The sequence below is a fragment of the Rattus rattus genome, chromosome 6 (genome assembly GCF_011064425.1).
Source record: "Rattus rattus isolate New Zealand chromosome 6, Rrattus_CSIRO_v1, whole genome shotgun sequence".
Classification (NCBI taxonomy): domain Eukaryota; kingdom Metazoa; phylum Chordata; class Mammalia; order Rodentia; family Muridae; genus Rattus; species Rattus rattus.
In genome coordinates, this window is record NC_046159.1 from 73536562 (window position 1) to 73561475 (window position 24914).

The 24914-nt window shown below is 41.6% G+C and overlaps 1 protein-coding gene across 1 annotated transcript in view; it reads right to left on the reverse strand.

The window, feature by feature from the left end:
* Dnah6 (dynein axonemal heavy chain 6) overlaps positions 1 to 24914 on the reverse strand; it is a 196073-nt gene that overhangs the window by 86243 nt on the left and 84916 nt on the right. Inside the window, 7 exon segments of the mRNA XM_032906333.1 lie at positions 1414 to 1571; positions 3775 to 3922; positions 4890 to 5111; positions 8013 to 8156; positions 8888 to 9070; positions 13053 to 13175; positions 14171 to 14726. Of these exon segments, the coding sequence (XP_032762224.1) occupies positions 1414 to 1571; positions 3775 to 3922; positions 4890 to 5111; positions 8013 to 8156; positions 8888 to 9070; positions 13053 to 13175; positions 14171 to 14726 (1534 nt within the window).

Here is a 24914-nt window from a genome sequence, read left to right on the forward strand (position 1 = left end):
CGTTGGCCACCTGTCTCCTGAAACAGCTTATCAAGAACTCAATGCAGATGGAATGAACTGAATTACAGGAAAGAAACACTGACATGCTTTATAGATTGAATTTATCCAGAAATAGTGTGTCAAAGTCCTAATTTGTGATAAAAACTGGTTGCTTTTGGGAGACAGGGAATTTTGAGAGGTGATTTATGTAAAACGATATCCTTAGGGTGACTCCTAATATAATACAAATGGTACCTCAATAAGAAGAAAACCAATTTTTGTGGTTTGAGTATGGTTTGTCTCCTCTATAACTTATGTTGGGCTTAAACCCTGCTATGGGACATGTAGAGGGGAGAAGCTTAATCCAACCATGTTGTTTTGAGATAGTAACTTTAGGAAGTGATTAAGACTAGCTCGGGTCGTCAGAGTGGTACTCCTCATATTTCTCCAGCCTTACTGTTGGGTAGCATTTCTCTCTGCTTCTTAAAAAGTTGTAAAAGGAAGCTTGCTCATATCAGGATATAAACAACTCACAAGTTCCAGGAAGTCTCAGGAATTTACTAGATTCACAAAGTTCCTGCTCCCCAAGATTATATAGGTAGTAAGGACTGCCGAGGAGAGGAGAATCTCTGAACGTGATTTGTCTGCAAGTTGTACAACAAACTCCTGGTCCAGTTTTTGTGAGTTGTTACCTTTGCCGAGTTTGGGGGTGGGGCTTTTGGGCTTTTGGGAGACATATGCTCCTTTTTTTCCCCTTCTAAGACAGGGTTTCACTCTGTGACCCTGGCTGCTCTAGAACTCATGATATAGACCAGGCTGGCCTGGCACAGATATCTACTTGTTTCTGCCTCCCAAGTGTTGTGATTAAAAGTATGTACCACCAATATCCAGTGTTGCAGCTGCCATGTTCCTGTAAGTAACCTTTTATTCACACCTATAAGTGTGACTAAGTCCAATAAACTCATTGGTTTTCTAGGTTGGATTTTGATGGATTTGATTTTGGCCTACCGTTGGTTCCCTATCTGGGTTGAAGAGACGTTTGTTTACATCTTTCCATTGTCACCTATCACTTGATTGTCCCAATGATGAAGCAGGCAAATCTGGCACCACATGTGGTCTCTTGCCCTTGGATCAAAACCACAATCCACAATAAATCTCTTTATGACTTACCCATCCTTGTGTAACTGTTACTAACAATAGAAAACAGAGTGAGAAACCCGTGTGGGGACATGAGGAGAAGAAGGCCATCTACAAATCAAGGAGGGAAGTCCTAGAGGAGTGGATGCTGCTCACCCCTTGACCTTGAACTTCTAGCCTCTAGAATTATGAGAAAAGAGGTGAAGCTACCCAGTCTGTAGTATTTGTAGTTTTTCCAATGATGGGAATAATCTCCCATCTTTGAACACAACGATTAATGTGAAATCTAAAATTAACCTGTATTTCTTTCCAAAAGAGTTTGTTTCTATCATAGAATCCACCAAAGTCTTGATACTGCCGAAGCAGTTCAATCGGTGGTTGGGAGCCATAGCGGTCCAGCCGGGGCATATTCAGATCATCAACAAAAATCACCACTTGTTTATTTCCTGGTGCTCCTAGAGGGAGAGAAGGAATTTTAAAAGAATCACACTTTGTCCTTAGAAAACATTAGACCCTTTGTTGTTGTGGCTTAAAAATGATTTGTCCTCACAAAAGTTCACATTGAAGCTTAGTCCTTGGTATAATGGTACTGGGGGTGGGGTCATGAGGGATCTGCCCATCCACACTCTGCCGGGAGATAAACAGACCTGACCGAGGCTTTCACATTGTCGTCTCATCTGGTCCCTCACCCTTACGCTCAGAAACACTTGATGATGCTAGTTCTCCAGTGGGGTCTGGGCCTTGCTGGGTCTCAGCCTCACCCTCCACCCTGCTCAGATGGGTGGCCTGAGTACCTGAGGAGGAGGAGGGTTACCTTTCCACAGAAGTGGAAGGATATCAAAGGTTTCAATTAATGAACCTCATTCCCTCCACAAGGGAAACAGGCTTTGAGATTTGAAACCATTCCAGTCCCATCAATGGAAAATCCCAGACCCTAGGAAGAAAGCACAGGAGGTGGCTGCCCCACTTTGGCTTCCAGAAAACTGTCATAGCCCTGCGGTTCAGATGGATGTTAGGTGGGGATTCCAAGGCAACCAAAGCTAATTCAGAACTCCACTGCATCTTCTGCCCCAGAGACGCCATACAACAAGATCCTGGCTCATGCCCAAAAAAAACAAAACAAAACAAAACAAAACAAAACAACCAGGCTGGCATCTGCTGCCCTGTGTTTGACTGAGCAAGGGAAGCCAAGGGAGACAGTGAGGCAGTGGGTAATCCCTCTCTGTTAGCACAGGGAGGTCAGCACATGGTGGACAATGTGGAAAACAGCTGAGCTCTGTCAGGCACCCACCTGGAGGACTTCAGGCTCTGCTAAGTGAAGCCCAGTGCATAGGCAGAACTTAAACTGCTGGAGGGTGGGAAGAAGTGAATTCTGGGACCTAGAGATTAACATCAGGCAGCCGAAACCTGACCAGTGAGCTACCTTTTAGGGATGCTCACAAGAGCTTGCTCATGCAAGCCTGCCTCCCAGAGAACATAGATAGTAATGCAGTGCCAGAGGAACAGGGGCCGTGCACAGAGACAATCTAAATGCCAGCGAGGGACGAAACATTAATCTATTCTATCTTCTCCTGCCCCTATACATCAGGACCTCTACAGGACAGAAGGGCTAGTAAAAATCAGCCCATGCTACCCTCCGTGTCAGTACTGGAGCTGACAATCTGACTTACAAGAGACAGGGACTGACTTTTAATTAGGCTTGGGGTTGATGTTTTTACATTGGCCTATATTTAAAATATCTAAAGGTGACAGGAAAATTACACTTATGGCAAAAACAATGATACCAATGAAACAACTAGCTAATAAGGGAAAGAGAAGGAGATGCTAAAACTTGTTTGGAAACACCAACTAAAGACAAACCTAACCTCATGTTACTTTCAACTGAACCCAGAAACTCCATGTGCCAGATATGAAGACATTTGTCAGTGTAAACAAATGGAAATCAATTGAGGTTTGAGAGTCGTGGGTGGAGAGGAGCCGTGAAGTCTCGGAGACTGCAAATGATCTGGGCTGAAGGTGGATGTCATGGTTAGTCTTCACCTTGACTCCGCTTGGAGTCCACGTGTGTCTGTGAGAATGTTTCCAGAGAAACAGTGGGGAAGGGAAGATTAACCCTGAATGAGACTGGCACGATCCCATGGGATCCCAGAATGAATAAAAAAGAAAAATTAAATAAAAAGGAGAAAGCAAGGTGAGTATCAGCATTCATCCGAGTCCTGACAGCAGATGTGCAGACCTGCTTGTTCCTGCCGCCATGCTTTCCCCGCTATGATCAGCCTTCCCCCTTAAGCCATGAGCCAAGACAAATTCCTCCTTTATATTGCCTTTCTCAGGTATTGTCACAGCAATGAGAAGAGCAGTTGACATTGTGGTGGGAGAGATAAAAGGCTTGTAAGTGCACAGTGAGATATCTAGATGAGAAAAATGACCGCTAGTAAGTAAAATCCCCTTGACTCTGCACAAACTTGTGCTGAGGCATGGCCCTCGGCGTGATGCTTAGGACCCATAGGGGAGATCAGTGCTTCCCTCAGAGGACCAGGCTGCTTGCCACAAGAACAGGCTGCTGCAAGGCAAGGTGGTTTCCTCAGCTTGCTCTCTCTGCGTGCGACTTACTGGCTTAATGAGTGTACGGAACGAAACCGTGACGAGGGCACTCACCTAAAATATTTTTTCTCTTTCGTTCCAGTTTTGACTCAATGATCTCTTGTGTCCTTGCGGATGAGGTTTGGGCAGAGAAATTTAGATAAACAGGGACATAGCCAGCCGATTCTTGAATCCTATTCAGCAATCCTTTTGCAATAACAGACTTTGAACAAAAGAAGAATGTTAATTGATTTCATACTCAGTGTGATAGCTTTTCTGTTGCCTTGGTCACCACCCAGCACCGTGAACAGAAGAAGCACACAGTATAGAAGAAGCAATGATTGATCTATTAGAAACTGTTATTGTTTCACTGGGGACATTGATTTCTAGGTACATTCATCAGAATTAAAGAAATATTCGAATGAGATCTAACTCAGCAAAAAGTCTTAGTGTCACACCAGATTTATCTGTTAGCATCCAGTCTGATTAAAGGTAAACCCACATTTTTTTCTCCTTGAAAATTTAAAAATTTCTCTCTCTCTCTCTCTCTCTCTCTCTCTCTCTCTCTCTCTCTCTCTCTCTGTGTGTGTGTGTGTGTGTGTGTGTGTGTGTGTGTGTGTGTGTGTGTGTGTATGGGTGCCTGTGTGTCATGATGCACATGTGTGGAGGTCAGAAGACACTTACAGAAACTGGTTCTCTCCTTCCACCTTATGAGCCCTGAGGACTGAACTCATGGAGCCCAGCTTGGCTGCAAGCCTCTTTACTTGCTGAGCCATCTCGGTGGCCCATATTTCTTAGAGATGATATAGAAGGGAAACAGTGAATCCTGGTTCGTGAGGATTCCTCTAAATATTTTCTTCTCCACTTCCCCCCAAAATGACTCTAAAGTTGTGGCTGTTCCTGGGCAGTTTCTGTCCAGACGACATGCGGCAACTGAAGAAGTACACAAACACCCCTAAACTCAAAGCTTGGTCTATAAGACCAACCTGAGGATACCTTTAGAAACTGATAAACTTTGGGGAAATCCCAGTATGGATTCTGCAGAGTTAAATTCTTCTGAAAAAAGTGATACAGTCTGAAAAAACAAAAAACAGAAACTTCCCCCAGTCTGGCAAATAATGTGCTATTTCTGACGCTGAGGACCCTAACTCCACAGCGCCCCCATTTGGCAGCACTTCTGATGCACCTACCTTGCCAACTCCAGTTGTTCCAGTAAACAACACTGAGTGCCTGACCGCCAGCAGCTTTTCCATTAGATAGCCGAACCGCACCGTGTCTGCTGTTGGGACAAGCATCTCAAAGAACGGGACCTCCCTGCTGTACTTGAAGGTGGGTATGATTCGTTCCCAGGGGTCCAGGCGTTTGGTGTCAAAGTCTACATGAATGCTCCACAGATCTCCAGAGCTGGGAAGCTGAAGTACAAAATCCAATGTCAGTGGGTAGCATTGACTCACAGGAATTGATATATTCTTAAAAACAAATGCAGAGTACATGAACAGAGTTCAGTTTCATGATTTTTCTTTTTAAGAAGAATTCGTTCAAATATCAGAGGCTAATTGTTTAAAAACAAACGCAGAGTACATGAACACAGTTCAGTTTCATGATTTTTCTTTTTAAGAAGAATTCGTTCAAATATCAGAGGCTAATTGTTTACTTTTTTATTTAACTGCAGTGGGATGCATCTCTCTCTCTCTCTCTCTCTCTCTCTCTCTCTCTCTCTCTGTGTGTGTGTGTGTGTGTGTGTGTGTGTGTACCTACACGATACAAGTATTGCCTTTTACCATATTTTAGTGTCAGGTCTGTTGTTAAATCATTAGTCCTGTCCAAGGCACCAGTCCAAGCCTCCTGGAATCTGGGACATTTAAATCTGACATGTGCAGAAAGAAGATGGTACCCAGCAGGGTGGGTACTAGGCCTAAAGTGTAGCCACACTGCAGGCTGAGAAACTCCAAGAAGAGATGACCCCTGTCACCCCTGCTCAACAGGGAAGGGAGACTGGTCAGTCTAACTGACTTGAATCCTGCAGAGACACTCCTTGATCTGTTTTTACTTAAGACACAAGCACATCTTCATGAGACAATCCAGGGGATGGGAGCTTCTGGTTAGGAAGAAATAGTGACAGGAGGTTTTAAAACTTTAACTTCACTTGTCTTCATTTTCTCAATTTTCATTTTCTTTCCTTCCTTTTTGCTTTTCTCTTTCCTCCCCTCCCTCCTCCCCTCCCTCCCTTTTCCTCCCTTTCCCCCTCCCTCCCTCCCCCTCCCCCTCCCTCCCTCCTTCCTTCCTTCCTTCCTTACTTCTTGCTTTTTCTCTCTCTTCTAGGTAAGTGCTCTACCTCTGAGCTTTTTCCCTAGCCCTGTAACAGACTTCTTAATTACTTTCTTTTAATTTTTATTTTGCTTAATTGGATTTTGTGGTTTTTGTCTTTCTCCATTTTCTTATGATTTCCCCCGTTACTTATTCGTTATAACTTTCTTTAGCTTCAATAACCCTCACACCCCATCTATCACAATATCCTAACACCTGTTTGTCCTGTGCCTCATGAGGGGGTGAGATTGAAAGACAGTATTGCTTTTTACCGTATTTTAGTGTCAGACTTGTTGTTAAATCATTAGCCCTGTTACTGTTACCTAACTCTCCTCTTTAAATAGTAGCAGGGTTCCCGAGTCCAAGTGAAGACTGGACACTAAAGAGAGCCATGTAAAATAAAACAGACCAGGGCTGGAGAGACAGCTCAGAAGTTAAGCACTGGCTGCTCTTGTAGAGAATCCAGATTCAGTTTCCAGCACCCACATAGTGGCTCACAAAGAACTGTAACTCCAGTTCCCAGGTATCCATCTCCTTCCTTCAGCCTCTGTGGGCACTGCACATATGTGGTGGGCATACATATATTCAGACAGAACACTCATGCACATAAATAAAAAAATCTTTAAAATAAAATAAAAGATGATAAAAGAAAAAAAGGTTTTTTTTGCAACCCAAAGACATGCAAATTACAGCTCAAAATACAAAATGACCAACACAAATCTTGTAGAAGGCGAAGATTATGGAGTTACAGAAATGATATGAAAAGAATTCTCTATTGGCCGGAGGTGGCACATACCTTTAAACCCATCTCCTGGAGGCGGAAGCAGGTGGATCCCTGTGAGTTTTAGGCCAGCCTGGTCTATACGGTGAATTCAAGGCCAGGGCTACATAGTGAGACCCTACCTTGAAAAAAAAAAGAATTCCACAACCTACATTTAAAACAATTATTGAATTTCAAGGAGGATTTGAACAGGGGAAGTAAATCAAGGAAATTATTTCAGTTCCTAGATTAAAATCACCACTATGAGTGAGAAAATTAGCAAAATGGATGAGAATTTTGACAACATGGGTGAAAAAATTTACCAAGGCGACTCAGAGTCTGGAAAAGAACCAAAGACAAAGATCAGAAATGAAAGTCAATCAATGAAGTAAGCCCTCGAAATAGCAGTTCACAAACGTGTTTGTGCTGGATGTGCTGCATTATATTGGGTACTACAAGTACTTAGTGTTGGTTAGAGTGTGCGGGAGGACGTGTGTGGGAAATTAGAGTATGCAGGAGGACATGTGTAAGGTGTTTGCCAACAATGTCCCATTTGATAGAAGGAACTTGAGCATCCACAGACTTTGGAGTTTTGTGGGGAGCACTGGCACCGGTTTCTCTGAGGACAATTTTATGGATATCAATTTTCATACAATTGTATCCATATACATTAATATTTTGAAAACCCACAGGTACCGGTATTTCCAGTCTCAGTCTAATAACACCAGGTAGATTTAAATCTTTTTTTTTCTATATTTACAAGTCTTTCTGTGATGGTGTGGAATCTAGTTGCTATAACACATTTGCTCAAGGTTGGGATGCATAAAACGTAGTTCCCAAGTCAATTCTGTTCAACTGTGGAAATATGCCTGCTAATTAGGACTCAGTAGTCATTGAGGTGCAGACTATTTACCTGATTAACATTAAATATCTCGGAAAGCACACCGAAAGATTGCTTGTTTGATTTTTATTTTTAATGGGGTAGATGTTATCAGTGACTGAAAGAGGAGAGTAACTTTTAAAAATCCTCAAAATGAATAAGATCGTAAACTTGTTGCTTTTCCCGTTCATGTATTTCCTTTTATTCTATTCATTCAAATCTTTGAGCTTATAACTACGTTTTTCTGGAGTGTTTGTTTAATGGCATGAGCAATACTCCTCTGTTTACAAAACATAAAGACCTTAAAGTTGTACTTGGACATTTTAAGGACTTAAAGTGGTGATGTCACCTCCATTCGTTCCTTACCCTGGCATCAGGATTATCATCAAATTGTGTTCTAATAAACGTATCAAAAGAATCCCAGTGATTTTCAGTTAAGTTTCCACCCAAAGACCACAAATAACAGAACACGAAGGTCTGGCACAACACAGTGTTCAGCTTCGTCTGTTCCTGAAAGCGGAAAGAGAAACGGTGTGAACATCTTACTTCCTGGTGGAAGGCGACCCCAAACCCCTAAACTGTGAAGTCTGGGACTTATGAGTTTAACTGGGCACTGAGAGTGTTTTATTTGGTGATTCGCAAAGCGGTGCTTCCTTATTTGATGGAAAATGATGAAAAACGAGGGACTGGCATGAGTAGGAAACACAGCCCGAGGCTGACCTTCGGCAGTGCAGCCTGGCTCACCTTATACCTGCACAAGTGACTGAGAACAGATGGAGCAGACCCCATCCTAGAATATGCTGTAGACCACAGGGCTAGTAGAGGTTCAGTCGAAGGATAAGCCACAGGTTCTCTGGTGTTCCTTCTAGCTTTGAGTCTAATTGAAGTCATTAGTCTTGCAAATTAAATTAAAATCAAATTAAATTAAAAATCAAATGGTCAAATTTCAGAAAATTTATTTTTATTGGCAAAGAATCTCATAGAACAATGGTGTTTTTGTAGCTTTAGACTAATAAGAAGCCTTTGTGCAGGGCTGATGTGAGGGTTCAATGGGTGAGAGAACTTAGGCTTAGCAAACTGATCTTGATCTCTGAACTCTTGGTAGGAAGAGAACTAATTCCCAAAAGTTGTCCTCTGATCTTCACATGTGCACTATAGCATTTACACAGCAACACACACACACACACACACACACACACACACACACACACACAATTTAAAAGCAAAATGAAACTTCATACCAGTGACAAGATATTTCCATCTTTGCTGAGCAGCAAAGACTCCAGTAGGCAGCAGAGTGTGGTCACTTTGCTGATGTCCACCTGTGGGATAGCTTGGGTGCACTTTTTGTTTACAAAACGTAACCCATCTTCGACATAACGATTGAAAAGATTCAATAAATATTCTCGGACTTCTTCACTCAGCTGAAAACGAAACAAATGAATAATGTTCTAGTAAATTCTTACTGAAGGTAGAACATACAATTAAATTTAGAGTTTTTAAAATCCATGTATCCAGTGTATTCAGTAGCTTTTAGAGCAAAGGATTTCAGCACCACACAGCCTAAAAACGAAGTCCCTGAAAACCCACCGCTCGGCAGGGATGCGCAGGGGCATGCCAGGCAGTGGAGAAGGCCCTGTACTTCTTGGTTTGCCAATGAGTTCAGAGATTTCATTTTATAACTAATTCTTAAAAAGTACCAGTGCATCCACTCCAGTTTGCTCATAATCTTCAGCAGCTAAGAACGATGAAAGAGAGCAAGCAGAGAAGGCAACATTTCATCATCTCAGCAAGGCAGAAGGGATAAAAAAGTGAGTTCAACCCTTATTGTTCAGTATAGTGTTGGAGTTCAAGCTACTGTGATAGGACAATAAAACCAAAGATTTCCAGGTCAGAATGGGGGATGGGCCAGGGGTTAGAAGCACATGTCTCTTTTGAGGAGGACAAGAGTTTGGTTCTAGCATGTTGGGAGACTTATAACTGCCTATAACTCTAGCTCCAGGGCATCTGATGTCTCCCTCTGGCTGCACATGTGCATGTGTGTGCGTGTGTGCACACACACACACATATTCGCACACATAAATACATACCTACTTACATACATATATACAGAAAATACCAAACCACTCCAAAACCCCTAAACTTAAACAAACACTTTTTAAAGGAAAGGAAAAAGTAAAAAAATAAAACTATATTCAAAGATGTTAAGATTATCTATGTATAATGTCTCTCTAAACTGACAAAATAAGACTAGAACTAAGAAGCAATTACATAGAAAAGTTTAAGGTCACTGTAGGTCACACACTAATAAATAATGTAAGGAAGACAATTACTTCTTTATATATTGTCATGAATAATCAGAATCTGCACAACACAATTCTATTATATTAACAAGAATCAATAACCATAAGTCAACCAAAACATGTGCTATATCTTTAGGAGAAATGTGATAATGTTCTGACAAAGAAAACAAAAACCCTAAATAGTGAGGTATACCATGTTCATAAATATAAGGCGTAAATAAAATCAAGAGGTCAACTCCACTAAATTTCATCTATAAATTAGCTCTACACAGTCTCAATCAAAGTTCCAGAAAGTTTCTTTGTAGATAACATCAAACTGATTTTAAGTTTGTATGAAGAGACAAAAAGTCCACGAATAGGCAAAGGGACAGTGAAGATAGCAAATCTGGAGAACTGATTCCATTTGTGGTGGTTTGAATGAGAACGTCGCCAACAGACTCCTGGGTTTCCATAGGTGGTTCCTAGTTGGAGGAAGCGATAGAGACATGACCTTGTGGGAGGAGGTGTGTCACTGGGGATGGGCTTGGAGGTTTCAGCAGCCCACATACGTTCCTTGTCTTTCTCCCTCTCTGCCTCATGCCTATAGTCTGGGATATAAGCTCCATCACCAGGCCTGCCTGCCCACTGCCATGCTTTCCGCCATGATGGTCATGGGCTCGCCCTCTGAAATGGTAAGGAACTCCCCTGTAAACTGTTTCTTCAAGTTGCCTTGGTCATGTCTCTTCACAGTAATAGGAAAGTGATAAAGATACTACCCTACTTCAAGATTTAGGAAAAAGTAAAGGTAATTTGAAAATATATACTACCTTTGGAGTTATAACAATTGTTTTTAGAGTCTAATTTTCAGCAATATGTACTGGCACAACTGAATATCTACAACATGAAAAAATAAAACAAAATTAAAAATAACATAAAACCAAATGAATAGAGACACTGACCTTAGACCCTTTACGCAGATGAACTCGAAATGAGTCATTGACTTCGATATAAAACACTAAACAAAATGTATAGAAATAATATAAGAGAAACCGAGACAACTTTGGGTTTGAACATGGGGTTCTAGATACAACATTAATACCATATGTGAAAAATTTGATGTTAGTCCTCATTGAAATCAAAAGCTTCTGGAAGTTGGAGAGCAGGCTCAGGAGTGAAGGGCACTATTTGCTCTTGAAGAAGACCTAGGCTCCATTCTCAGAACCTACATGGTGGTTCACAGCCACCCGTAATTCCAGTTCTGGGGAACCTGACAACCTCTTCTGACCTCTGTGGACACCAGACCTGCATGTGCTACCCAGACATATGTGCAGGCAAAACACTCACACATATAAAATAAGTAAATCTTTAAAAAAAAAAAGAAGCCACTTGCTCTGTAAAAACCACCGTTAGGGGGATGAAAACTGAAAGACAATATTGTCTAAAGAGAACCAGAGTACTGTTTAGATAAGAAGAAGCCATGACCTAGGAGAAAACAGTTCCAAAAGATATAATTTCATCAAGGACTTGTAAAGGAGTTGTACCAAAATGTACCAAACTCTCTCCCTCTAACCCCCCACCTCATAGGCCCATGTATAGTCTAGTCTAGGCTGGCCTCAAACTAACTTGATATGCAGCTGCTCTACTCTTGATATCAGCAATAAAACAAACAAACAAACAAACAAAAAACCCAACCAATGCCAGCTAAGTAATGGGTAACACTATGCCCTATTACATAGCTTAGCAAAGGTGGCACGGATACAAATCAGCCATGAAAGCAAGCTTGAGAATCTGCAGATTGAAACAAGAACCCGCGGTGCCTGTGCACCAAGCTGAACAAAGCCCGAAGCACAGAGATTCCAAATGGTGGTCAGTATTTAAGCATCAGGGGCTCTCATCCACTACTGGCGTGAATATGAGATGGCGCAGCCACTGTGGAAGACAGTCTGGCGATTTCTCACAAAGCCGAGTGTACGCATTTGATCTAGAAACGGTATTTCTATATATTTATCCAAACAAATCAAAATTTCAAGGAAAAACCTGCACACCAGTGCCTGTAGTGGTTTTATTGATAATTCCTCAAACTCCAGGCAACCAAAATGTCTTTTAGGAGGTAAATGGGTACGTGAACTGCGGTATGCCCATATGATGAAATATTATTACTCAATATTAAAAAGGAAATAAGATGTCAATGCATGAAAGACATGAGGTTCCTTAAATGCACTTTGCTAAGTTTTTGTTGTTGTTGTTGTTTTTAAAAAGGTGCTAGCTCCAGAAAGTTATGTCCTATAGTCTCAACTATGGCCTCTGGGGAAGGTGGACCTGTATGGGCTGCAGAGAACGTTGATTTCTAGGTAAAGGTAAAGGCATGGAAACATGAAGCAGCAGAGCACCGAGGAGCTTTCTGACAGGGAAGTGAAACGCAGTAATGGTGGACACACGACTTTATGTGTTTAAAAAAGACCCATGCACTGTACAACCCAGAGTGAACCCTGCTGTAGGCCTCATATTCCAACTAATAACAAGGCCTTGCTATCGGTACAGTGACTGTAACAGGCCTATCACATCACTGTAAGATGTTAGATACCATCTTGTGAGGTGACAATGTGTCCTGCACCCATGATCAGGACAGGAGGTAAACAGGCTCTCCCTCTGGCTCCCAGAGGTGTTAGAGGCTCCTAAACCCTAGAGTCCAAACAGGGTCTGAATTTAAGTATTCTTTCTTTACTGTGATGTCCTCTGGTCACCTATCAGGCTGCCTTCAAAGTCTCATTCTTAACCTGTGAACCAGGTTCACTGTATCAACCTGTTCTCTCTCTTTTTTTTTTTTTGGCGGGGGGAGGCAGTGAGGCTAGAGGGAGCACTTCATGTTGGTCCTTAGGAGGAGCTAGTTTGCAGAGAGGCTGGGTAGAGAAGTCAGGAGGCAGAGGGACAGCACTGGCAGGTGAGGTAGTATAGAACAGACTCATGGGTGTGTTACTGGACAATTCAGGGTTTTGCAGACAAGCCAAAAGAATGGAAATCCTCCAATCATGTGCACACTAGAGTGAGTCACATTTGTGCACCGCAGGGCAGTGGGAGCCCCAACAGATGCAGGGAGATGTGGGAGGACATTCGCTGCACTTGCCTTTTTAGAGAGGGTGCTCATCCATGTTTTAACGTAAGGCATCCACTTGAGTTCTTCAGGATCCACAAACACCATTCCACATCGGCTGACTGTGGCCGGAGAGGCCACCTTCAGATCTTGTACCTAAAGTTGAATTAGCTAATAGGTTATTTTCATATCCTTTCAGTTTAGCACTGATGAATCACACTCTTAAAGTGTAAGCTAATGTGGGAAGGGAATGTGTAGCAAAGAGTGGAAGAGCAGTATGCAATTTGAAAGGGAACGGGGGCAAGTTAGGGGAAGGTTTAAAGCAGAGTACATTCTTTGCCTCTGTCTGTCTCTGTCTGTCTCTGTCTCTCTGTCTCTCTGTCTGTCTGTCTGTCTGTCTCTCTCTCTCTCTCTCTCTCTCTCTCTCTCTCTCTCTCTCTCTCTCTCTCTCTGTGTGTGTGTGTGTGTGTTTCAATCTCTTTCAACGGGGTCTACCTACACAGCCCTGATTGGTTTAGTCTGAAATTCGTGAGACCAACTTGCCTCTCTGCTTTCTGATCGTTGGAATTACAGGTGTGCCCCACCACGCCAGCATATTATCTAATTCTTTTCATTTTAATTTTTATTGCTCTTTTTTATTCCTAAGAGTACATGATAGGCATCACCTTTCCTCCTTGCGTTTGTCACTCCTGCATCCTAACATCTAGCCACAGACATGGTGCATAGCAGATACTCTACGGATTGGCTGGGCAGCGAGATTGCTGTTGGTATTTTCTGGGGATTTTTGAAGCTGTGACTCTCACTCTTCCTACAGAGAGAAGGTAGTGTCCAGTCCTGGCATGGTGGGATAATGTGCTCACAGAACGGCTAATAATATTTTTACCTAGAAATTAAAATTATGCAGGCCACATATCTCCCAAACAAAGCAAGTGGAGCTAGAAACAATTTTACTTCTATTTTAAAGAGAAATGGGAACACAGGACAGGTCTTGTCAACTTATTACAAAGGATAATTTAATAAGTACTCAGCAAGTAAATAAAATACCTCCACAGATAAATGATAAAAACAATGTATCACTGTGACGTGCTGGGCTTTCAACCTTGATGTGTCAACTCAATGATTATTTCACTTCTAGCAAGGCATGCATTTACCTCAAAAAGCATGTGGATCTGCGGGGTGAGCTTGATCCTTTCACTGTTGGCCAGGCACAGCATCTTGTTGTCATCCAACACGGTATTCAAATTTTCAATCCAGAGAGCATCCACTGGCCCATCACTGATTATCCACTTATGATCTTCTGAAGTGTCATTCACAGCCGCTCGGACACTTAGTGCCATCAAACCGTCCTTCCATTCCAAGGTCACGTTATTGACTTCCCCATATAATTCTCCCATGGTGATTGATTTGGGATTAAGAACAAAGGTTTTTACCGGCTGATAAAAAGGATTGCCTGTGTTGAGTTTTTCCAGATTCCCCAAGGTTTCTGCTAATACTTGATAAACTGTGGTCTTGCCACCTCCCGTTGGTCCTACTAACATAACGCCGTGTCTTACCAGCATGGTTTCGTACAACTGTATCACCTTTTTGACCATACATATCTCAGGCTGAAGGTTCTGGCTAATCATGACATCCACAATCGTCGAATGCAAAATACCATAGTCGTGTTCTGGGATTTGGACTCCAGGAAAAAGATCAGAGATGATACCGCTGACAAAACAGAAATGACGTGTTAGTAGCCACAAGCCATCCCTGTTTCCCCGTGCTTGTCATAAGTAACCAAACGGTCTTGTTTGTCCACAGCACAAGCCTGTCCTGGGCGGTGACAGGATCCACCCTTTTTTCTGAACTCTTGTGTGTTCTCATTTTCTGTGTCTCAAACCAGTGCTTTTTTCTGCACAGCAGGACTTCCTTCAGGATGAATAATAGAACTTATTTCTTCTATCTGGCCCACACTACATGATAGTATAGTACCCAACTAATAAATTTATCAATAGACTAACACTTTCATTTCAGTGTTTCCTTGAAGCAGTAAGTGTACTCATAACTATATGTAGATATTGGGAAAATTAAGATGGAAGCTAAAATAAAAAATTAATAGGAGCTTTGGCAGACAGTTATAGGGTAATTCCATTCAAACTCTTTTTATACATGGGTGTGTATATAGTTTAGGAAGCTTCTAGAGTAGTAGGTTTAATAAGGCTTTTCCAAAAGGTCTTTAGTGTTATCTATCCCTCCAGACCTCCTCCTCTACCCCGCTCTCACTCCTACCTCATTAACCCTTCCTGAACCACTGTTCTACTTACCTTTCTACCACTGTGTCCTCCCTCTCCTCGCTTGAAAGCCCCCACACTATGGCTGTTTATTAACTTTGCCATGGACCACACTCCAGTGGAGGGCCAACACCCAAGAGTATATATTGGCAGCACAAATGAGACTAGAGGCTTTTAAGGAAAGATATAAAATCTAGTTGGGCAGCATGAGGGAGGGAATCTGGGAAGAGTTGGGGAGGAGAGTGAATGTGATCAAAACCCAATGGTGAAAACTTCAAAAGACAAAATCTTGCAAAGAAAATAGAAAATTAGTAGTAGCTTAAAAGGAAGGAAGGAAGGAAGGAAGGAGGAGGAGGAGGAAAGAGCTGTGGAAATTCTGAAAAATAGTTGAAAAGAGCTATTCATGTGAGAAGAAAGAGGCAGAGTCACCATTGCACAACAGAGACACAGATGTATTGGAGATACACACATATGTATGGATGACATAAAAACCTAAGTAATCTGTTGGGAGTGATTCTCAACCTGTGGGTTACAACTTTTTTTAAGGGGGGTTACATAATATCAGATATTCTGCATATCAGATATTTACATTCTGATTCACAGTGGCAGCAAAATTACAGTCATAAATTAATAAGTGGCAACAAAAATAATTGTATGGTTGGGGGGTCACCACAACGTGAGGAACTGTCTTAAAGGGTCACGGCATAAAGAAAGTTGAGAATGGCTTGTTGAGAGTAATGAAGGAGACTACAAGAGGGAGAAGGGAGATCAATAGGGCAGAATTCTATGGGAGACTTGCACAGTGCATAATATAGACTAGGATGAAAATGTCCCTGTGTAACGCAGTACCATGGACAATGTGGACTTCGAAGAAGAAATGTTTAAAGTTACAATAAAAGATGTATTTCTATTTCCCCAAATGAAGACACAAAATGGCAAAAGCACCAGAGGGAAGTAAAAGGGATAAGCTTTGCACATTGTGGTAAGGGGGTCTTTCTCAGGAAGACAGAGAGTTTACAACTATAAAAAGTTGACAAGGTAAACAGTAAATCTAAACAGACAAAAAGCAAACTTCAGTGGGACAGAAGGCTTCATCCATACTGTATTGAACAAATGACAGCCCATTCCTATAATCCTAGAGCTCAGGAAGCTGTGGCAGGAGACTCATAAGTTTAAGGCCAGCCTGAGCTACATAGTGAGATCCTGTCTCAACATCCTCCTCTTCAAAAAAGAATGGATGGGAGACTTAAAAAGATCGCTCTATTGCTTATATCAGGTCAAGGGTTTGAGTTCCTGTAAACATAAGGAAAGGAGCATCATGGGAAAATGATCTAAGAATAACAAAATGCTAACAGACATGGGAAATGGCACTTGAAGATGCACAATTGAGTACTTGCATATGCAAGCCTTCTTCTCTCTTTGGCCACTCTTTACATTTGAGGAGAAATCAGTATTTTCCTAAAACCATTGGGGGTAACTATAAAAGGCTAAAGCTTCTTTGGAGTCAACATGATGGAGTCCATTTAAATTAAATATTTTCAGGACCGGGGAAATGGTTCAGTTAGTAATGTCCCTGTTTGGATATCTGGGACCAATGTCAAAGACCTATGTATCAATGCACACCTGTAACCAGTACAAGGAAAGAGTAAGTGGGTGGAGACAGACAGAGTCCCGACGTTCATTGGCTATTGAACCTAGCCAAATCAATGAGCTTCAGGTTCAATGAGAGATTGTGCCTCAAAAAACATAGGTGGAAAACAATTGAGGAACACAGCACACACACAGATATACACACAGAGACACACACGGATGTACACAGATCCAGGTACGCACATGCACACTCGCGTGTGCACGCGCGCGCACACACACACACACACACACACACACACACAGAGTCATACACAGTCTATGACACTGAGAACCTGCTTCAAGAGTTCTCTCTAACAGAAACATAGTAACTTCGTAAAGATATATGCAAGGAAAATAATATTCAAATATCAAAACCAAGACAATGAAATTAACAACAAAACATTAATTCATTCAGTTACACTACAGACTGGATATCTTGGCTCAAGTGTAATGTTATATAACCGTACAGAGGGGATGAGTGGAGAGGAGAGGATGGGCTGTATGTTCCCATCACCATAGTTATGTAATATCACAAGCCCACAAACCGGGAAATGGCACAAGCATGATGTCAAGTTGGAGGGGATAGCAAAATAAACAGAAGAACTGAAAAGGATGGCCTTTGGTGAAAGGCAAGGAAGTGTTGAATTCTAGGAGGCTAATTTATATATTATTTTATTTTTAAATTATATATATATAAACTTGGAGAAACTTAATATTAAATGAATTTTTAAAAGAACTATTAAGAAAAAAGGGCTGGGTCTCCATCTGCACCCTGGAGCTAAGGCTGTCTGACAGTCCTCCATACCCAAGTCCTGCCTGCCAGGAGAGAGCTGGTCTCCCAGGAATGCTGTCACTCTTGAGATCACAGATGAAACCACCACTTTTGCTCTAATACCTGGCCAAAGAGGCACCCACCAGGAGTGCACAGGGTACAGGAACTGTGAAACAGCCAGGGACAGTATCCCTCTGGTTTCCATCAGCACCCCAGAGCTAACCCTGTGCACAGCTCTCCACACCCAAATCCTGCCCAGAGAGAACTTGTCTCCCAGGAGTGCTAACACACCTAAGATCACAGCTCTCTGAACCCCATAACCACCCACGGAGAGTTGATCTCCCAGGAGTGCTCTCACTCCTAAGATCATAGACTCATAGGCCCACAGGAGGGACAAACTCCAGTCAAAGACAGCAAGACCAACTAACACCAGAGATAACCAGATGGTGAGAGGCAAGCACAAGAAGCGAGGCAACAGAAATCAAGGACACTTGACATCATCAGAACCCAGATCTCCCACCACAGCAAGCCCTGGGTACCCAAACACAAGGGAAAAGCAAGATTTGGATTTAAAAATCACATCTCATGATGTTGATAGAGGACTTTAAGGAGGAAGAAATAACTTCTTTAAGGAAACACAAAATCCCTTAAAGAATTACAGGAAAACACAAATAAACACATGAAGGAATTGAACAAAACCATCTAGGATCTAAAAATGGAAATAGAAACAATAAAGAAATCACAAAGGGAGACAACCCCAGAAATAGAAACCTAGGAAAGAGATCAGGAGTCATAGACACAAGCTTCTAACAGAATACAAGAGATAGAAGAGAGAATCTCAGGGGCAGAAGATACCATAGAAAACATTGACACAACTGTCAAAGAAAATGCAAAATGCAAAAAACTCCTAACCCAAAATACCCAGGAAATCCAGGGCACAATAAGAAGACCAAACCTAAGGATAATAGGTATAGATCCCCAACTTAAAGGGCCAGTAAATATCTTTAATAAAATTATAGAAGAAAAATTCCCTAACCTAAAGAAAGAGATGCCCATGAACATACAAGAAGCTTACAGAACTCTAAATAGATAAGACCAGAAAAGAAACTCCTCCCATCACATAATAATCAAAACACCAAATGCACAAAACAAAGAATATTAAAAGCAGTAAGGGAAAAAAGTCAAGTAGGATATAAAGAGACCTATCAGAATTATATCAGATTTTTCAACACAGACTATGAAAACCAGAAGATCCTGGGCAGATGTCATACAGACCTAAGAGAACACAAATGCCAGCCCAGGCTACTATACCTAGCAAAACTCTCAATTAACATAGATGAAAAAACCAGGATATTCCATGACAAAAGCAAATTTACACAATATCTTTCCACAAATCCAGCCCTGCAATGGATAATGGATGGAACACTCCAACAGAAGGAGGGAAACTACACCCTAGAAAAAGCAAGAAAGTAATCTTCCTGCAACAAATCCAAAAGAAGAAAGTCACACAAATATAATTATACCTATAACAACAAAAATAACAGGAAGCAACAATCACTATTCCTTAATATCTCTTAACATCAATGGGCTCAATTCTCCAGTGAAAAGTCATAGACTAACAGACTGGATACATAAACAAGATCCAGCATTTTGCTGCATACAGGAAACATACTCCAGTGACAAGACAGACACATTCTTAAGAGTAAAAGGCTGGAAAAAATTTTCCAAGCAAATGGTCCCAAGAAATAAGCTGGAGTAGCATTCTAATATCAAATAAAATTGACTTTCAACCAAAAGTTATCAAAAAAGACAAAGAAGGACACTTCATATTCATCAAAGGAAAAATCTACCAAGATGAACTCTCAATCCTAAATATCTATGCTCCAAATACAAGGGTACCTACATTCATAAAAGAAACTTTAGTAAAGCTCAAAGCACACATTGTACCCTACACAATAATAATGGGAGAATTCAACAACCCACTCTCATCAATGGACAGATCATGGAAACAGAAACTAAACAGAAATATAGTGAAATTAACAGAGGTTATGAACAGAATGGATACAACAGCTATCTATAGAACATTTCATCGTAAAACAAAAGAATATACCTTCTTCTCACAACCTCAGGGAACCTTCTCCAAAATTGGCCATATAATCAGTCCCAAAACAGGCCTCAACAGATATAAGAAGATCGAAATAATCCCATGCATCCTATCAGATCACCATGGACTAAGGCAGATCTTCAATAACAACAAAAACAACAGAAAGCCCACATCCACATGAAGGCTGAACAGTAGATAACTTGGCTAAGGAAAAAATAAAGACTTTAGAATTTAATGAAAATAAAGGCATAACGTACCGATACTTATGGGATACAATGAAAGCAGTGCTAAGAGGAAAACTCATAGCTCTGAATGTCTCTAAAAAGAAAACTGGAGAGAGCATACACTAACAGCTTAACAGCTTACCTGAAAGCTATAGAACAAAAAGAAGCAAATACACCCAAGAGGAGTAGACAGCAGAAAATAATCAAACTCAGGGCTGAAAACAACCAAGTAGAAACAAAAAGAACCAACAAAACCGGGAACTGGTTCTTTGAGAAAATCAACAAGATAGATAAATCCGTAGCCAGACCAGAGGGCACATCCCTCTGGAGACAGCATCCAAATTGACAAAATCAGAAATTAAAAGGGAGACATAACAACAGAAACTGAGGAAATTCAAAAAAATTATCAGATCCTGTTACAAAGGCCTATATTCAATAAAACTGGAAAATCTGGAGTAAATGGACAATTTTCTAGACAGATACCAGGTCTCAAAGTTAAATTGGGATCAGATGAATCATCTAAAGAGTCCTATAACCTCAAAAGAAATAGAAGCAATCATTAAAATTCCCCCAAACAAACAAAGCCCAGGACCCGATGGGTTTAGTGCACCATTCTATTAGACAGATGTTCATAACATATACCTAATAACAATACTCTTCAAACTATTCCACAAAATAGAAAGAGGGAACACTACCCAATTTGTTCTATGAAGCCACAATTATGCTTATACCTAAATCATACAGAGACCCAACAACTTAAGAGAACTTCAGATCAATTTTTCTTGTGAATATCGATGCAAAATACTCAATAAAATTCTTCCAAACTGAACTCAAGAACACATCAAAATGATTATCTATCATGATCAAGTAGGCTTCATCTCAGAGATGCAGGGATGGTTTGATATATGGAAATGTATCAACATAATCCACTATATAAACAACCTCAAAGGGGGGGAAAACCCACATGATCATCTCATTAGATGCTGAGAAAGCATTTGACAAAAGTCAACACTCCTTTATGCTAAAAGTCTTGAAAGTTCAGGAATTCAAGGCCTATACCTGAACATAGTAAAAGCAATATGCAGCAAGCCAACATCAAACTAAATTGAGAGAAACTTGAAGTAATCTCACTAAAACCAGGGACTAGAGAACTCTGCCTACTCTCTCCCTACCTATTCACTATAGTACTGGAAGTCCTAGCCAGAAGCAATTAGACAACAAAAGGAGGTCAAATAGATACAAATTGGAAAGGAAGAAGTCAAAATATCACTATTTGCAAATGATATGATAGTATACTCGTGACCCCAAAATTGCATCAGAGAACACCTACAGCTGATAAACAACTTCAGCAAAGTGGCTGGATATAAAATTAACTCAATCAGTAGCCTTCCTCTACTCAAAGAATAAACCGGCAGAGAAAGAAACTAGGAAAATAACACCCTTAACAATAGTCACAAATTATATAAAACACCTTGGTGTGACTCTAACCAAGCAAGTGAAAGATCTGCATGACAAGAACTTCAAGTCCCTGAAGAAAGACAATGAAGAAAGTCTCAGTAGATGGAAAGATCTCCCATGTTCATAGATTGGCAGGATCAATATAGTAAAATGGCCAACTTGACTAAAACAATCTACAGATTGAACGTAATCCCCATCAAAATTCCCACTCAATTCTTCACAGAGAGAGAGCAAAGTGAAAATTCATTCAGAATAATGAAAAACCCAGGATAGTGAGAACTATTCTCAACAATAAAAGAACCTCTGGGGGAATCACCATCCCTGACCTCAAGCTGTATTACAGAGCAGTAGTGATTAAAAACTGTATGGTACAGAGACCGGTAGGTAGATCAATGGAATAGAATTGAAGACTCAGAAATGAACCCACACACCTATGGTCACTTGATCTTTGACAAAGGAGCTAAAACCATCCAATGGAAAAAAGACAGCATTTTCAGCAAATGGTGCTGGTTCAACTGGAGGTCAGCCTGTAGAAGAATGCAGATCGATCCATGCTTATCATCCTGTACAAAGCTCAAGTCCAAGTGTATCAAGGACCTCCACATAAAATCAGATACATTGAAACTAATAGAAGAGAAAGTGGTGAAGATCCTCAAAGACATGGGCACTGGGGAAATTTTCTTGAACAGAACACCAGTGGCTTATGCTCTAAGATCAAGAATCGACAAATGGGATCTCATAAAGTTGCAAAGCTTCTGTAAGGCAAAGGACACTGTCATTAGGACAAAACGGCAACCAACAGATTGGGAAAATATCTTTACCAATCCTACGACCCATAGAGGGCTAATATCTAATACATACAAAGAACTCAAGATGTTAGACTCCAGAGAACCAAATAACCCTATTAAAAATGGGGTACAAGGGGTTGGGGATTTAGCTCAGTGGTAGAGCACTTGCCTAGCAAGTGCAAGGCTGGGTTCAGTCCCCAGCTCCTAAAAAAAGAAAAGAAAAAAAATGGGGTACAGAGCTAAACAAAACATTCTCAGCTGAGGATTATCGAAATGTTCAACATCCTTAGTCATCAGGAAAATGCAAGTCAAAACAACCCTGGGATTCCACCTCACTCCATTCAGAATGGCTAAGATCAAAAACTCAGGTGACAACATATGCTGGTGAGGATGTGGAGAAAGAGGAACACTCCTCCATTGTTGGTGGGATTGCAACCTGATACAACCACTCTGGAAAACAGTCTGGCAGTTCCTTAGAAAATCTGACTTAGTACTGTCTGAGGACCCAGCTATACCACTCCTGGGCATATACCAAAAGATGCTCCAACATATAACAATGACATATGCTCCACTATGTTCATAGCAGCCTTATTTATAATAGCCAGAAGCTGGAAACAACCCAGATGTCCTTCAACAGAGGAATGGATACAGAAAATGTGGTATATTTACACAATGGAATACTACTCAGCTATTAAAATCAATGACTTCATGAAATTCTTAGGCAAATGGATGGAGCTAGAAAATATCATTCTAAGTCATACCCCCAAAGCTCGGAATACCCAAGGTACAATTCACAGAGCTTATGAAGCTCAAGAAAAAGGAAGACCAAAGTGTGGGTGCTTCAGTCCTTCTTAGAAGGAAAACAAAATACTCAAGTGAGGTAGGGGTGGGAGGGACTTGGGAGGAAGAAAGAAGGGTGAGGGGGAAAGGGAGGGCAGGATCAGGTGTGGGAGGAGACAGGGATGATATACACAGGGTCAGGAATTTTAACAGAGGTGTGTAGCAGTGGGGGATGGGGAACTGGTAGTAGCAACCAAAAAGTCCCAGATGCCAGGAAAACAAGAGTCTCCCAGGACCAAACAGGGATGAGATTAGCTGCAATGCCCAACAAAGGGGAGAGAGAACCTGTAGAGACCATATCCAGAGGTTAGGCAAGGCCCCTGATTGGGGAATGGGGCCACCTACTCATCTCCAAATTTTTAACCCAGAATGGCTCCTGTCTAAAGGAAATAAGGGGACAAAATGTGGAGTAGAGACTAAAGGGAAGGTCATCCAGAGACTGCCCCACCTGGGGATCTATCCCATACCCAGACACCAAACCCAGACATGATTGCAGATACCAAGATGTGGTTGCTGACAGGAGCCTGTTACAGCTGTCTCCTGAGATGTCCTGCCAGAGCCTGACAAATACAGAGGCAGATGCTCACATCCAATCATTGGACTGAGCATGGGGGACCACAATGGAGAAGTTAGAGAAAGGACTGAAGGAGCTGAAGGGATTTGCAACCCTATCATAGGAAGAACAAAAATATCAACCAACCAGAGCCCCCAGAGCTCCCAGGGACTAAACCACCAACCAGAGTACACGTGGAGGGACCCATGCCTCCAACTGCATATGTAGCAGAGGATGGTATTGTCTGGCATCAATATGAGGAGAGATCCTTGGTCCTGTGAAGGCTGGATGTGCCAGTATAGGGGAATGTCAGGGTGTTGAGGTGGGAGTGGGTGGGTGGGTGAGGGAGCACCCTCAAAGAAGCAAGTAGATGGGGATGGGATAGGGAGTTTCAGGAGGGGAAATTGGGAAAGGGGCTAACATTTGAAATGTAAATACATAAAATATTCAATTAAAAAAAGAACTATTAAAGTAATCATGTTTGTGTTAAATTCCATGCCTGACATGTTTTTCAGACTAGAAATGTCTCTTGGATCAGGAATTTGTTACCCAATGCTGATCTGTCGAACAACACAATTTGGTGATGAATATTTTGAAAATAAAAAGGTGATGAGAATAGCATTGTGTTTAGTTCATACTTTTGCTTTTTTGAGTTAAGGTTTCATATTACCCAGTCTGGCTTTCAATCCCTGTGCTTCCAGCCCCATCCCAAGTATGTTCCCCTGCTGTTTCTTAAAGGGATGCACACATCTCCAGAGGGGCTGTGTTTGCTTCTTAGGGAAGTGTACCCCTTGGGCACAGGGCTAGACTAGAGGGAGGGAAGCTCAGCAGGGGACAGATGGGCACAGGCAGGATCTTGGCTAACTGTTGAGTACTAGAGCAAAGAACACACATCTGGGAACAGCTTTAGAGAACACGTTCAGTTTAATAGTGAGAAAGGGGGTATATATGCCCCTAGGGGAGGTGGCCATAGTCCCTGGATCAAGGCTTGTGTGGCAGTGTCAACTGGGCAGGACGTTCATCTACATACTCAGGGGCATAGGGTGTGTGTGTGTGGTGAGGACCTTATGAGGTCAAACAAGGAGTGAAGCCTGATAACTGTCAGGATAATAAATTCTTACTAAGGTTGATGGTGGAGGGGCTAACTTTATGGTGCCAGGTTGGGAGGGTGGAGAGAGCCAACTCCTACCATCCTCATGGGAAGTATATGGAGTTGAAGCTCTCCTCGACCGTTCCTCTGTAACCGTGGGCCTTCAT